Source organism: Dipteris shenzhenensis, chromosome 15 (genome assembly GCF_047967505.1).
Source record: "Dipteris shenzhenensis isolate YYH24624 ecotype China chromosome 15, Dip_SZ_1.0, whole genome shotgun sequence".
Taxonomy (NCBI): Eukaryota; Viridiplantae; Streptophyta; class Polypodiopsida; order Gleicheniales; family Dipteridaceae; genus Dipteris; species Dipteris shenzhenensis.
This window is the reverse complement of record NC_141610.1, coordinates 1,135,924-1,152,949: the sequence shown is the minus strand read 5'-3', so window position 1 is coordinate 1,152,949 and position 17,026 is coordinate 1,135,924. Positions and strand designations below refer to the sequence as shown.

Sequence of the window (17,026 nt, the reverse complement as noted above, 5' to 3'; positions counted from 1 at the left end):
GCCGTAGTGATGAGACGATACTTATCCTTAAGAAAAGTGGGCCCTTATCGACACAGGCACAACCACTAGCAATAAGTCTCGTAAAAAGAAAAGATTACGATATGTTACATGATTCCATAGGTGGTAGATATGATGTTGGGATTCCAATCCACTATTCAATCACAATGTTTAGGTCTAAAACTACCACATAAGAATGTTAGAGGTGACATTCTCCCACTTTAATTAGTTCGATAGAACAAAAATTATTGACTAGACCAAAGGATGTCTGCTTATTAGAGGTTTTAGTTTTAGTAATGGGTTACCAAAAGTATCCTTGTGTTTGCTAGGTGGTATGGGACATAGATGATAAAAATTTGGTAATCAACAATTGATTAATCGATTACTGTTTGAGAAATTTCTCCTCCAAAGAAAATTTAAAGATATTGTACACTTGAAATGTAAAGATTTGGCTAAAGGTGTAAATATTTTGGTCAATCAATAAATAAGAAGTGGAACTTAAGAGTTATGGAAGACTATCCAAACAAAATGGAGACCATGGCTTGATTTGGGTAGTTTGGAATGGATTAACTAAAATGTGTTGGTTCATTCCAAATAAAAGACTATGAGTATGCCAGAGTAGCTCAACTATTCATTAAGCATATCGATCACATATAGGCTAATTTCCTATAGTGAGCGATAGCGAGACAAAGTCAATTACCATCATATATACGTGATCGATATATTCAACAAACTACCAAGCTATTGTGGCATACTCACAGTCTTTTTGTTGGAATGAACTGACACATTTTAGATAATCCATTTCAAACTACCCAAACCAAACCATGATCTCTATTAGTTCGGATAATCTTCTAGAACTCTAAGTTCTTCTTCTTACTCATTGATCAACCATAAACTTTACTTCTTTAACCAAATATTTACATTTCCAATGTCACTATCTTGAATTTTATTTGAATGAGAAAATTCTCAATCAATTACTGGTTAACTACTTGTTGATTACTTCATTCCTCATCATCTGCTAAAGTATTCCATACCACCTAGCAAATAAAAGGATATTTTTGGTCATCTGTTATTCGAGCTAAACCCTCTTATAAGTAGATAGTCTTTGCTCTACCAAAAACTTTCTTTTATATGCATCAAATGTTGGATGATGCCACCTCTAATATATTGAGCAAGAGCGATACAAAGGCCAATAGTTACTTTAGCATATTGTATTCAAATATGGGATAATATGCTAAGTAAGGGATTGTTAATCCTTCATGGAGTGATGGTTCAACTGAGAAAGTTAATCCAATTCCTAAGGACATGAATGAAGTGAAAGTAAACCTAAGTACTTGCTCTAGTTCGGATTTAATAATAGTATAGCAAGTATGTGCTTGAGTTGGGTTTTACTAATAGTATAACAATTGGACATATAGTCTCCTACATAGAATCCTCATGGTCATTGGAGTCAAGAAAGAGACCAATCTCTGCTACACGTGATGAAGATCAAATCATTATTGAAGGAAGTGATTAAGGCTACTCAATGATTTTAGAAGATTTTGAATCTATAAGCAGCAGATTCCTAATTACCATTTTCGAGGACCAAAACTCTCTCTTAAAGGGGGGAGTAATGTTATGACAAAGGTTCCAAAAGCATAGCGAGAACTAAGATTGACAATAAAGGATCATAGTAGGAAGGATAGTCATCAAGTATTGGGCTTAGGAAGCATGGTCATAAATTATTCAATGGTGTGTGTCCATTAGTCAAGGTCCGGTGGGAGCCAGCTTAGCTAGGCTAGAGGGAACATGGTGATAGACACTATAGTATTGGCCGCACACGTCAAGCATGGGTAATTTGCCAAGTAAGATAAGGTTACCCAAAATAGCAAAAGTGCCCAAGGAAAGCTTGGAGGGCTACGTAGAGGCATGGTTGGGTGGCCAATTCTAAGCTCTCAGTTCTCCTCTCATGTAGTGGTGTTCTAACACAAAGGTTGTGTAGCTCATATTCATTAAGGAAGGAGGATGGAGTGCTTCAAAGCAAAAGGTATCACTAGCATAGCTATTAACAAACATGCAGCTGAATGTGTAAGAGGACCATTCATGTAGTGATTGTTCGGTTGGAGCTTTAGGCCATGTCTATAGTTGGATCAATGTGAAACACTTCTCCTTCCTATTCCCAACTGAGATCATGAGTAGGCTGGAAACATGCTACAATCAACCCTACCATGTGACAAGCAGGTAAGGTAGGGGGGTTACAAGTTAGTGATATTGAGTCACATGCATGTCCTTTTGGTGTTTCCTATCTCCATGCTGAGAGATGCATTGAAGCATCTATGAGTTAACTAGGCATATCCTTTCGGTGTTTCCTACAGTGGTAGTTGACCAAGGATGCAATGTGTAGCTTGGTCTAATTTTCAATCACAGGGATTGGTAGAATATTTCAAACCTAACCACACCTACTTATCCCAATGAATTCACCCTCCAGCTAGCAAGGACTCTTGTCAGAAGGTTACCACACTCGGTGGTTTCAGGGCGAAGTGGAAGATTAATTGTTACACTTCCCTTCGCTCGATGGGGTTAGATTGTAAGGGGGGGTGTAATGAAATCAACTCATCAATAAGCTTAGGGTTGGTGAACACATTCTCAAATCAACTCCCCTATTGAAATTATTATCAACATGATTGGAGGTTCATATCTTGGATAGGGACTAGATAGAATCGTGGAGACTTCGCTGCCTATTTTTAATAGGTGAAGCCTTGGTGTATTGTGTAGAGCAGCTAGGAAATCTTGACAAAGCTGATAGCTAATTATCATGTGATATTGTTGGAATATCTCTTTGAATGGCATCCCCTCCATCCTCTTCTTATCCCATGTTGAGGTTCTTCCTCTTTGAACACTCCTCATTTGTAACATGGTATCATAGCCATAGTTTCTCTTTTCCTATCCTTCCTCTGATGTCCCTTTTGTAGCTCTCCTTTCTTTCAACCTCCCAATCATTTTAGATCTACTAATTGTCACTTAGTTTTATCACCCAATTAGGTGCATGTTCTCTCCTCTTGCTGTATCGATAGTCTGTTAAGGCCTTTATTCTCTTTGTTCAAAGTCCTATTTATTTGCTACTTGATGCTTTGGAGAAAGAACAACACTTTTCTGATGTTTGCTGCCTTTACAAGGGTTTCCCTATTTTACATCTATTGGTTCAATATTCTTTTTGCATTCATCTCCCGCTCTTAGCATTTTTTTCAACAAGACAACTATGCTAGCAAGTATTTTTCTACTATGCTAACAAGTGACACACATTAGTGCATTTCTGAGCAACGCATGTTAAAGGCCACCTTAGTTGCTAGGAATGTTTTTATATACTGTTTTTTTAGTTGCCAGAATATATTTTTTAATACTACTATTCAACATTTCCATTCAGTTGAATATTTTTTAAAAGATCTACTGTTGTTTTCTATTAGAAGCAATATTGTATCAAGAAATTCATTTCAAGAAATATATCAATTCTATTGTGTATCTCTTCTTTGTTCTAGATGGCTGTCTCTTGGAAGCTCCCATGATGTATTTCATGTCATTTTTTATGATGGTTTTAGACTTTTTGTCTAATCTTGCAAAGATTTTTCACTTTCTATCATGTGGCAATGAATTTTTGTGGCCTTAGGCCATACTTTCTTTATAGAAGGTTCCAAGGCTAGTCAACCAGTGTGTTGTTATGGATAAGTTTGACCAAGGTAAAAGGCATAAATATGTGTGTGTGCTTGTATGTGTGGCAATAGTATAATAAAATATGGTGTGCATAGGGCCCAGGGTTGAGGTGGCAATGCATGACCATGTGCCACCCTTCCACGTAAGAGGACCCATAAGGTGTGTTGTACATGATCCATGGTAGTAATATTATAAAATGTTAAGGTGGCATGGTTCCTCCATGTGCCACCCCTCCACCTAGGCGGTCCCATGCCTGCATTTAGTGAGACATGGCCCAAGGACCATGGGAGAAGTAATATAAAATAGGTGGAGATGGATATTATATTGGATTATTCCCTCCATGTAGGATAGGCCCATGTGGGGGGGGGTAGATAGTCAAAGAATGCAAGTTAAATAATGGGAAAAGCAGGATGAGGTGGCAAGACTCCTTGTGCCAACCCTCCACTTGTCCTCCTAGATGTTTGAACGTATTATAAAATTGGGAAGAGACCAAGGGAGTATCTTAGACTTGGGATATGGGGTTTGATTTATGTGAAAAAATGAGGCAAAGGGTTGTCGCACACAATTGAGAGTGCGTACCCACCTAGCCTACATGGGAGACTCTTCTACACACACCATGAATGTGGGAGGATGCATTTATTGGGAGAGACCCCCTCTCTTGGCTATAAAAGGAGGGGGCTATTCCTTGATGGAACACGCTCATTCTTGCAAAGCCACCTAGCTACTACTTTGATTTCCCCCATCCTTCCTTTCAAATAAAGCATGACTCTCTTCCCTTGATGTCTCCATCTCTACATTCCACCTCCCATCATGTACATGCTCCTCTTCCCCCTCTTCCTTCCCCCTTGTGCCATAGTCCCCCTCTTTATTCCCACCCCTCTTAATCCCTTTTCCCCACCTATGTTAACACTTCTTCCTCACATTCCCTTTTCCTCCATGGCCCTCGAGCGTTGCCATGCCTAGCATCTAGCCTTATGCCTTGATTTCTTTTCTAGTTAATAGAATTGGTGTGGCTGCTGGGATCGAAATCTCCACGGCTAGTGGCGTAAAATTCGTTACACCTACGGTTAGGCGTAGTACTACAGCACCTTCTGTGTGTGGTTCTCTACTTCTGTGCCTCTAATCTGCGTGTCTTCTACTCGTGATTCTCTGTCTCTGCGGCTGTAAAACTCCCCTGGTTTTGCACTTCCAGTCTGCATGCCTTCTACTCGTGGTTCCTACGCATCTGCGCATATTCTGGCTAGCGAATCTGGTCATACCAGGCACACCTGCAACATCCGCGTGCCCCTATTTGCAGCTAGCGCATCTACGCGCGTCGTGGACAAATCATGACTGATTTTCTGGATTCTGGTCGCGACAGGTTTTCTGGGCTTCTGCAAAACTGGAACACATCTCGCGCCCCTATCCTCTTCTTCTTCTTCTCTTCTCCTCTCCTCTCCTCTCTTTTTATTAAGGATTGGGAATTGAACCCAAGACCTCCCCATTCACAAAAGGAAGGCTTACCAATGGGCCAGCAAATAGGAAGTGATGATAGTGTAATGATATTGCTTATATGTTAAAATCTCATGAACTGTAACTCTCTAACTGTAGGGAGTTTCCTCTTGCTGTAAAAAGCAAAAGTACTTCATTCCATGTGCTCTATTCATATCTCATACTAGATCACAAATTTTGAACTTTTTCAAGTTCACCCCTTGGACGCATGCCACACGAGGAGGGTGGATATTTATGTCACTTCTCGACGAATTCAAGGATTTGGTACTTAGTCCTCCGCTCATTATGGCTACCAATTGGCAAGATCTCTTTCTTGATCTTCATGTTGATCTTCAACAATTGATTGTACAATGCATTGCTCAAGGAGACGACGGGTGGGATGATACACCGTGGATGATTCAAGGTGAAGAACTAGTGATACACTGGGAGGGCTTTGATTCCAATTCTACTCACTGTGCAGTGATCGAGCTACTTACTGCATCGAAGGTAATTAAAAGGATGACATTCTTCCAAGGGTGGGATGATCCACAAGCTTGGGGGGAGATTTAGCGCATCTCCTTATTAACTCCTGTGGATAAGCTCATCTTAAATGATTTCTTCTCGACCTCACTACAAAGGTTTCTAGGGCTCGACTATGATCGGTAATGTTTCGACTAAGGAATCCCTTTGTAATCAACCCTTTGTGCCACATTTTGAGCTTCAAGTTGTAATTCTTTTTTGTCTAAAGATAAACTATCAACAAAGGATTGCAAGTTTATTTGGTGCTGAACGTCTTGCTCAAGTATTGAATTCTCCCCACCCTCTCCTTCTACCTATCTTGGACTACCGACTTGGGATGTCCGGATTTTAGTCTTGGTGTGATGACATCTTGGCTCCTCCAATTTGATGGAGCATATAAACCTTCGACCAAGGCTACTGATGTGGGTGTGAAGCTCACTTTACTAGGGGTTGAGGTGTATTGTTATAGCAAGTCTGCACCCGCAAGTAGTTGCAACCAAGTTGAGTACTCGGCACTCATTTTTGGGCTACAAAAGGTGCAAGAACATCGCATTAAGCAACTTGAGGTGCAAGGAGATTCTCAACTCGTGTGTGAACAAGTTAGTGGAAGGTGGAAGGTGCGGAACGAAGGCTTGGTTCCATGACATCAACAAGCATTGGAACTTTGCCAACAATTTGAAGAGGCAAAAATTCAACATATCCCTCGAGCTCAAAATTTAGTTGCTGATTTCTTGGCATGAGAAGCTTGTCTTTCAATCACGCATGAAGCGAGTGGAAGCACCGCCCCAACAAAGCCACAAGCCACGAATGAGGGTGATCATTTGTAAGGAATGCAAAGGTTGTGGTCATCATGAAACTAAGTGTTGGGCATATTTGATACGAGTTTACCGACTTTGGAAGATCATCAGAAAGGTCCTTAAGGACATTGCTCAAAAGAAGGATGCCAAACCGCACACCCCTTGAAGAAATAGCATGGCGACTACAAGAACTGGAAGAGGCTGAAGGTGATGTGCAAGCTCTCTAACTGTTGATATTTGTCATGGCATTATTGAAGATAGATGGTTGTTGGTTCTTCCCACATTTCTAGAGGGTTTGGCTCAAGTGTGGTATGAGAAGCAGGCCAAGGACGTTTGCTAAAGCTGGCCAAGGTTGACAGCAGCTATGATCGAGTATTTCGGCAAAGAAAAGGAGCCGGAGAATGTGTACCTACAGGTGGCAAACCTAAAGCAGTCAGAAGGTGAGATAGCGCATCGATATGTAGATCGAGTGGCCGTGCTCCTAAACCATTTAATTGCCACACAGGAGGACAACGCCGAATTTCAAGCAAGAGCAAGTGATGAATTCCGCCTCAAGCTTAAATGGGAGAATCCAGAGACCCTGGTGCTAGCACAAGAGATTGCTCAAATGTTTGATAAAGTTTAGTCTGACCTCGCTTCAAAGAAGATGGTTGTCCTTTCACAACCCCCTTAATTCTCGCAACAACAACCAGGGGGGTCCAACTCAGGGCATACCCCCACCCCCCATCAGGGATGTATCCACCTCAAATGTATGGTCCTCCCTTAGATGCTTACCCTCAACAAGGTGTATATCCTCACCCTCCGCCTAGAAGATTTTCCCAGCCTCGCCCATGAGCCTCCCTCCTTCATACTCCCCGGCCCCTCTTGCTAAAGAGCTTGGATTCAATGACCTAGCCAAGGCCATGAATGATCTTTGGCTTGAGATGGTGGGCATCAGAAATCAAGCTAATCACCCTCCAAGAGAACATGCCATTATTGTGTGCTATGAGTGCCACCAGAAGGGTCATTATTGCACCGAATGTCCCAATATTCAAAGGGTGAATCTTCTAAGTGAATCAGGCACCGAGGATTCTGACATAGAGGTCCTTGACCTCGGGAAGAGAAGTTCTACCACCTCGGACCCCTCTCCAAACCATGGACCGGGCTGCCCAGGAGAAGGTGTCCTTCTCAGAGCCCTCAGATGCTGAGATGGCAAACCCACCAACAAAGAAGACTAAAAGATCTTGCAGGAGTAAGTGGTCGCCCTCAGATTTTCCTATTAGCTTAGGGCAAGAAGACGATTCGGTCATTCAGGACCTTGCTCATTGATCTTTGAGCATCATGCTTCCTCAACCAATAGCATTAAGCCCTAAGGTGAGACGTGAGCTACAACAAGGGCTCTCAACAAGTAAGAGCAAGAAACAGGGAAAGGTACAAGAGATTTCTTCTATCTTTGAAGAAGTTGATCGGCACCCGCATTTCCAAGATATGCATATGATTTCTCTACATTGTAATGGAATAGACATTGTCCTTGACTATTCATATAAGGCAAGTGGTAAGGCCCTCCTTTTGTTATACATTTGCCATCATTCAAAGGAATGGCCTCATTGCCCTTGGAGGAGGTGTTGCTATCCTCATTGTTGGAGGAAGCATGGTATGAAAAGAAGAACAAGCATGTTCATGGAATCCCAATTATATCCATGTGCAAATCACTTAAGCAAGGGTGACATCCTCATGTTGGTCCTTGTGTGAGAATGGCCAATGTGCAAATAAAGGCTTCTCCTATTTTTATATTTTCTGATGTGTTGCAATACTCCTCTCTCTTACTTTGTATTGAGAGAAGGTGTCAAATTTTTATCATTAAAATGATTGGAGGTTCATATCTTGAATAGGGATTGGATAAGAGTGTGGAGACTTGGTTGCCTATTTAATAGGTGAAACCTTGGTGTATTGTTTGGAGCACCTAGGACCCTTATCTTGACAATGTTGATAGCTAAATGATTATGTGATATTGTTGGCCTATCTATTCATGTGGCATCTCCTTCATCTTCTTCTTATCCTATGTTGAGTTTCTTCCTCTTTGAGCACTCCTCATTTCAAACACTCCACACTCTAGCACATGACATGGCAAGACCCCGATAGCAATGTAGCAACTTGGTCGGCCTCCCTTGATGAGCAACAATAGTGAGTTGTGGGCCCCCTTAATTCCTTGGGTTAAGGAGTTTGTTGGGTTTGGAGCTTAGGTTGGAGGCTTGGAACCCCAGACAATAGATTAAGTCAAGAATCCCTAAGACAATGGCATGATGGCCAAGAAGGTCTAATGACATATCATATCGTGGTAGTATGGTAGAGTACAACGCGATGATGTCTACATCAATGGATAGACAAAGGTGGTAGGCCATGGAGCAGCCAATGCCCATGTGGTAGCCCTAGAGCCAACCACGCAAGTGACACACATGCCATAATACAACCTCAAGTGGCCATGGAGTAGCCAGTGCCCATACAGTAGCCCTAGAGCCACCCACACATGTGATGCGTTGGCCATAGTGCAGCGTCAAGGGTCCTGGATATACGATAGTCTACTAGCACTGCTACTTGGCTACTTGTGGCATAGCCAATGCAAATGTGGCAAACTAGTCACCTCAAAGGCAGAGAGTAGATAGGACATGGTAGACAACCATATTGCATGCCATGTGGTAGTGGTTCATCTCATAAGGACATGGCATGACATAACATCACTCTACTTCAATGGATTAATGGCATGGACCTCAGTAGCATGGATGTAATGGATTGGTTGTGTGATACTCATGGACCTCCACATGCATGGTGTCTCTTAATGGGTCATCTCCAATATGGATAACTATTAGGCCATGGGCAATTGGTGGCCATTTTGCAGATGCATTGAGTCCATGCAAAAAAAATTTGTGTGCCCCACAGAGGACACTTGGCACCCACGGTAGACTAAACCAACACTCAATTAGCATCTAATGTATCCCCCAATCCTACTGCTAATCTAATGAAACACCTTATTCTACCAGCACATTGTCTTCCTCCCCAACTCTATGTTTTGCTTGATTGCCTCTGCTCAAGACTTGTATTTGGATAAGCTAAAATATTACGATGGTATCCATGGGATCAAGCAAGGGTTTGCAATCATGCATGTAAAGCTATGTTAGAACTCTTTGCATGTCCTTGTCTCGAGTTAACATCATTCCATGTGTGTCTCTTTATATTTTTAAGCCAGGAAAACAAGTCCATGCCAAATGAATATGTGAGCTAAATTTAGACATTTGAAATGAGCTTGCCCTTTGATTCTATCGAGATCAAAGTCATCCACCTAAAAAACATTAAGCATGATGTCCTATGTTTTCTTTTTTATGTGTAGAGAAGTATTTAAGCTAATGGTTTAAAACCCATATTGATAAAGTGATTTTTGATCGTGGCTTTGGTGCCTATTTCAATCCATGCAAGGGTTTTATTACTCTCTAATCTTTTTATTCTTATCCTTTTGGAACATAACTTTTATATTTTCCATGTAGATCTCTTCATCTAGCATCCATCTAATCTATTGGCTGTAGAGCAAAAGTTTTTTTGATAGTCACATTTTTGCAATTGGTATTTATGCCATAATATTGTGCATAATCTTTGGCAACTAGTACAGCTTTGTGTTTATCATTGTACTCTTTTGATTCAAGTTTACCATTTGCATCCGATAGGGTTCTTACTTACTAGAAGTTTAGTACATTATACTTGTCATCATTGCATGCTGCCATTCAGGTGTGGTTAAAGTATGAAGGAATCTCATCAGTGATAACACCTCTAGAGACTATCAATGTCCTTTGAATAGATCATATAACTTATATGCTTTGGACTCTTTTGAATACTTAGGAAAAACATGTTTTATAGGTTTCATGTCAGTCTTGTTCTTCACCTCATCTGTATATGTGCATATGTTGGAGAGCCAAATACTCTCAAACAATTAATTAAGGGCTTAATTTTAAAATAGTATTGGGGTTTCTATTAATCAAATATAATGATGCTGCAGATGCTTTTGCCCAATATGATCTCGGACCTTTCTTCTCATCATTAAGAAACATACATCTTGCAAATTACCTAAATATTCTATTTTCTCTTTTTACAACACAATTTTTGAAGCCATGTCGCCTATAAAAGGCATTGAATTCATACAAGTTGTACTCTTCTTCATTGTCACATTGGAGGATATTTATCCACTTATTGGCATGATTCTCAAATATATGTAGGCCTTCCTATAATACTCATTAGTTAAAAATGAAATATAAAGCTTTGTTAGTGTAACAGTGTAGAAGCACAATGCCAAATATTTGAATGGATGATTTGGAGAACATTAGTACTCCCAAACCATGACATTAGGATGGGTTGTTGATGCTACTTTAAGGTCCTTATGTAAAAGAACCTTGGAATTAGTACATGTGATAAAGCCTAATTGGATGCACTCATCTAGTTACCCCTCTATTTTGGTGTGTTTGGTTGAAATAACCATCATTATAACACTTGACAAGCTTTAACCAAACTTAGGTTTTACCCAAGATAGGTGAAATTTGTCTAAGGTTGGTGACATGTGGCATTAAACATGGCACAGATGACATGATAGATTGACTTGAATAGGATATTACCTAAGCAATGAATGACCCAAGTAAGAAATCATGCGAGTAAGGATTTAGTTGTGCAGGAGAAGGCTTGAGTAAGATGTTTAATGCATCGAGTAAAGATTTCAACACTAGTATCAAGGAATAATGTGATGGGATCTAGCTAGATTTGGTTTGAGTAAGGGTTATTAGAAGTATCTGTTGGAGTGTGGAAGCATGTACACACAGTCGTGGAGTAGGAAACTAAAAGAGGATGAAGCTTAGATTGCATGAGGAGACTAGAAGTTGCCATATTCATAGGATATGCTAAGTAAAACACAAGCACACCTCGTAGGTCACATAGAACTGTGCCTACTAAGCAATGACTAAGCATGTGGAAAAAAATGTCCACTAGCTAGAGTAAAGAGTGCCTTGGCTTTAAACAAGATATGCCAAGTACAACACAAGCACACCTTGTAGGTCACATAGAACTGTGCCTACCAAGCAATGACTAAGCATGTGGAAAAAAATGTCCACTAGCTGGAGTAAAGAGTGCCCTGGCTTTAAACCTATATGATCATCTAGCACTCCCTAATACGAGATCTTACAAACCCCCCTCAAGAGATTTGGTGATCAAGTACAAGGTAGATGTGACATCAACCACCAGAAGGCTATGAGCTCAAAATCTTATGAAAGCCTTCAAGCTTTTTATGTGGCAATGCCTTCCTGAATATATCTACCACATTAGCATATGTAGGCATGTGGATCATGTTGATGTCTCTTGTAGAAAATCATGATACTTCAACATGCTTTGTGTGAGCATGGAAGACAAAATTCTTTGCAACTGCCAAAGCATTCTGGTTGTCAATGAAGATAGAGGTAATGGATGGCTATCCCATACCCAAATCAACATATACCCTTTGAGCCACACACACTCAACAGTAGTCATGAATGCTGCCTTGTACTCGGCCTCACAACTAGAAATGGCCACTCAAGGTTGCTTCTTGCTCAACCATGAAATGCATGAGCTACCAAGAAGAAGCAAAAGTCAAAATTGGACACGTGTGTCAAAGTAGCCAGCTTGCAGCTAAGAATTACCTCTAGGGGTAAAGCCAACCATATGTCGAGAATGGAACACTTGCTTCATAGCCTGCCAGTGCTTACTCCCTAACCTACGCATAAATCTACTCAACTATGAAACCCCATATTGTTTGTTTGCCTTGTGTTGCATAAATACACCAAGCAGCCCACAGCCTATCGGTATAAAGTTTGATCAAATGGATCTCATAAGTCTTGAAAGACCAAACCTCATATTTGTCTCCATAGGTTTGGCAAGTCGCTTGCAATCCTCAAAATAAAAACTCTAGAATAGCTTTTATATGTACTTCATCTGCATCAGGATGATACCATCTACTTGTTGTGAAAGCTATGCCCCCAAATAGAAATGATCACTCATCTCAAACAAGGCATGTAATTCAGCCTTTAAAGGCTACAATGCCTTGCTCAAGGGGTTTGATGAGTAGTATATCATGACATAAAGTACAATGACCAAACATGTTATTCTAGTATTTTTACATAGAGTGTACTCTTAGTTTGGAGTATTGTAGAAGCCATGTGCTACCAAATAAGTGTTGTACCATGTCCTAAGTGTCTACTTAAGGCCATATAGATCTTTCTTTACTCGACACACCTTATGTTCCTGTCCTTCTATACAACACATCCCAACATTGACACAGAAGGAGCTGGAACAAATGGGAGAGAAGGCTAACATATTATATCTTGTGGACACTCACTCAATGTTGAAACTTGTTAGCTCCAAACTTGAGCACATTAGCTAACAAGGGGGAATGGGAAGCTCCAAAAGCTCACCTTAACATCCACCTAGCCTTCGAGACACAAATGGCTTTGATACAATGTTGAATTGTGGCGGACAAAACACATACATGGAAGGAGATCTAGAACTAAGGCAATGACCCATACATTAAGAATTTGCTCACTCCCTCATTATATCATTATTGATTAAGCAAGATGAAGGAAGTGTCTTTCAAATTGTTAACCACTTATAAGCTTGTCTTTGATTTTCATTCCATTGTACGAAAGTCCCCAACCTTTCCATCTATGTTGTCTTCATTTAACCATGTTGAAATCTCACAAGAGAATAAAGTTACATGTATATTCCAAGTGTGCCATAAAGTTGCTTTGTCTTTGGTTACATAAATAGAAATGGATGAGAGAGAAAATACACATGATTGAGTAGGAGAAAATAGACATGATTGAGCAAGAGAGATTTACCTTCATGATGCAGGCGATCACTCACTTTCTATCCTTGTCTCCATCATGATTGGAAAATATTCATTTCAATAGTCTTAGGTTTTTAAATAATGAAGTCAGGGCCGTCAACCACCTCTTGAACATTTTAGGCTTAAATAGTTTCTAAGGACTTGAATATTAATGCTTAGAAATAAACATTAATGTGGCATCATGAAACGATTTCCCTTTTAGCAAAAAATCTTCTCTTCTCCTTAGTCTCCTAATTGGTCCAAGTTAATCAAGGACATTGGCTTGAACCCTTTTTGTGCTTCGCCACAATGAACTAGTTACCTTGCTTATTTCTCTTTTCCTTATTTAGTCCAACTATTTCACCCTTGAGTACCCTAGAAAATCAGGTCTCAAGAACTATCCTTGTTGTATATCCTATTTGATGTAATGTCCATATCTTGTAGCATATCAAACAGGCTTTCAACTGGTATCTCTTTTGTGGTTGTATTTCCCTATCTGATATAGTATCCATATCTTGTCTTCCAATTTTTCATTTTTAAGTAGGGCCTTGAGCATCATCTTTCTACAACAAGTTTGAACTAGTAGGGGGGATACTTTATTTGTGGCTTTCCCTCATTTGACTAATTAAGATTTTTTGGAAGTGTGCTCCTTTTATTGTTATCATCTACATAACAGAGTGAATCAGAGTTGGCTTCCTCACTTGATAGGGGCCATAATTAATGAAGCACCCCCATTGTCGATGAAGAAGTAAGAGTGTAGGGGTTGTATTTGGTGAAGAACCCCCATGTTCATGAAGGAAGTAGGAGTTTGTAATATTTTTGTAGAAAACCTTCTCCTGCTAAAGAGTACCATTAGCATTTTTCAAAATATTCCTTTAAGGGGCTCAATGGACAAGTAAGCTTGCGCATTCCCACAAGGGTCAATAAAGTATCAAATTCTATTCCTAGAAATTGCTATAGAGTACCATTAGCATTTCCCAAAATATTCCTTTAAGGGGCTCAATGGACAAGTAAGCTTGCGCATTCCCACAAGGGTTAATAAAGTATCAAATTCCATTCCTAGAAATTGCCCCGATAGGTTATGGAGCACATCTAGTCAAGGACAAAAAACCAATGGAAGGTTCTTGCCAAGGCATGCATGTATCCACCATCATAAGCATTGAGTTGTATCATTCAGCAGTATTGATCTTTTTTATTATAAAAGATGTATTAACCTCAACGATAGGTGTATTCCCTTTGCTATGTCCTCAAAAAATTGTACCTTGATTGGGCCAAGCTAGGACCATTCTCTAGCATTTTGTTCTCATTTTTGACTTGGAACCTGTAGCTAGAAACATACTTGGCCAATTTGTGTTTCCATGTCTTTTTCTAGCTTAGAGGGTCATGACAATAGGGGGATTTTGCAAATAAACTTACATGGAAAGGGCCATTAAATATTTGTCCCGTGCCTTTTGTCATCATTCAAAGGAGTGGAGCACCCTCAAAAGATGCTTGCTTGCTAGAAAAAGTAACACCTTTTGGTCCTACACATCATAATGATATGTCACCCCTCTAAATATTGTAACCGTAATGTTTACTTGAGGGTAATTTAATGCATTAGCATCACAAAGAATGAAAATTTACAAAGCATCGTGGAACACTTTGCATAATGTTTTGTTCACAATACTATAGAAGTAACATCATGCATGCTTGTACATAGGATAAGGGTTCTACAAAAAACAAGGGCACTTACTTGAACCTTAGATCAATGTTAATGGTTGTGTCATGCTCATCATCCAACTATTTGAGATTTCCAAGAGACAATTCATACCCCACCATGCTTATCTTAGGTTTTTGTACTAGCCGTTGAATGTGTTTTGGCTTAGGGATGGTGACCATATAGTCCCTATGATGCCATCAATGACACATGGAAGGCGCACCATGTTCACATGAGATGGCAGAGGCAATGGTAGCATTAGTATCTCGTGCAAGCATTAACCTCATAGTAGTGAGGTAGTGGTGTGCTTCATAAGGTACTTCTATTTGCCCAATCTCATGTGAATGTGACCAACCTTATTCTATGTGGGATCTCTTGTATCTTTGTTTCATAAGTACATGCATAAGCAACCTTATTCCATGTGGGATAAACTTGAATTGAGTTTCTTTGTTTCATTGGTACATGCATAAGCATAACCATGTAAGACGTAGGCAAGTTAGACAATCCATAATAGGCTTTTGCACCAATGTTTAACCATTTACATCAACCTTAGGCCATTAGAAATGACAATACATTGTTTGTCAACCTTATGAACTTGCTTGGATCAGAAGGAGGTGGCCTCATTATGCCTATGATGGAACACCTTCCCTTCGCAAATGTTGCCATCACTACATTTGAGACGAGAAACTATTAATGTGCTCAGGTTGGGGAAGGGTGTGCAAGCATAGAGTGTTGTTCAATGATATGGGAAGTGGTGCCACAAGGCACATTCTGGGTCAAATTTTGATAGTCGGATATTGGCAACCAGTAGGAGGTCAAGAGCCAATTTCATTGTTAGATTCTAGTCGACATTACGAGCCATATGACATGCTTCCAAGAAAGCTCAACCCAAGTACTACGTAGGTTTTTTACATTTTTTTTCATGCGTTTAAAATGCTATTGACGAGCCAATATCAAGTATATGCCATGTGGCATTCTAAAAAAAATTGTAGTGCCTAAGCTAAAATAGTATCTTATGTGGTATTGCTTTGAAGCCCAAGGTCTAGGGAGGGACTAAAAGGCTGCACAGTGCTGCATGAGCTCCACAACCTTTTTCCACAAAAAGGAACTTTCTATTAATTAAAGGTTCCTTTTCTAGAAAAAGGAACCTTCTATTAATGCTTGAGAAACACCATACAAATCAGCTTTGAAAAGGAAACTAAGGATGGTAAGTACAAAGAGAAGAAAAGGACCAAATTGTACTGGAGAAGCAGCTCACTACCTAAGGATACTCTAGAATGGGGGCTAACAACCAAGGTGGTGGTTTATACATCCACCATTGGATATCTCCCACCGGAAAGGGTGTAAAAGATTCCTGCAGGCCAGGCCTTAGCCACAGAGAATGCTCTAACCTGCTGCACTAGTATCTATGGAGAGATTGTGTGACTCTATGATCACCTTGCAAAGCTGGCAAAAAAAAAAAGTCATTGTGCTTTTCCGCATAGATTACAAAACAGCATGAGCTACTTCTGATATTCACAGCACAACTCTGTTCAGTCATCATCTCTACAAAACTAAGCTACCAAACAAAGTGAAAGCATAGAAAAAAAGATGAGAGGTAGCTGGTGATGCACTAAGTCACCACTATACATTGTCATAATCTGATCGCTCCATGAATTGATCAGTTGACCATACTTGAAGGTTGATTGTGTAGAATTCACACGAATTACAGAAAGTCGTAGTTGACATATTGACCCGGCTCCTGCCTCATTTTCCTGAATCCCAATGAATCATCAAACCCTGCTAGCCTTAGCATCACCTGCTCTAATAGACTATTCAGGCTTTCCAGAAAACATTGTCATGTCTTGCACCAACGCTATCTCGACGGGGTCCTCCACGGGGACCGACAACTCGTGCAAACTGCAACCTGAGTGAGGGAGAATCTCGCTCATTTTCATCCAATTTATAACCTGTAAAAATAGCCAGTATATTGTAACATAAGCTTTAATAAAGCAA

At 40.1% G+C, this 17,026-nt stretch overlaps 1 protein-coding gene across 10 annotated transcripts in view; it reads right to left on the bottom strand.

Annotated features, from left to right (window-relative positions):
• Positions 1-16,483: 16,483 nt before the first annotated feature.
• Positions 16,484-17,026, bottom strand: part of LOC147893185 (RNA-binding protein 1-like) — a 93,341-nt gene continuing 92,798 nt past the window's right edge. For all 10 annotated transcript variants that reach the window (XM_087385927.1, XM_087385936.1, XM_087385928.1 and 7 more), the window contains one exon: positions 16,484-16,980. In XM_087385927.1, coding sequence (XP_087242053.1) covers positions 16,847-16,980 — 134 coding nt within the window. In that variant the 3' untranslated portion in view covers positions 16,484-16,846. The remainder of the gene's footprint in view (positions 16,981-17,026) is intronic.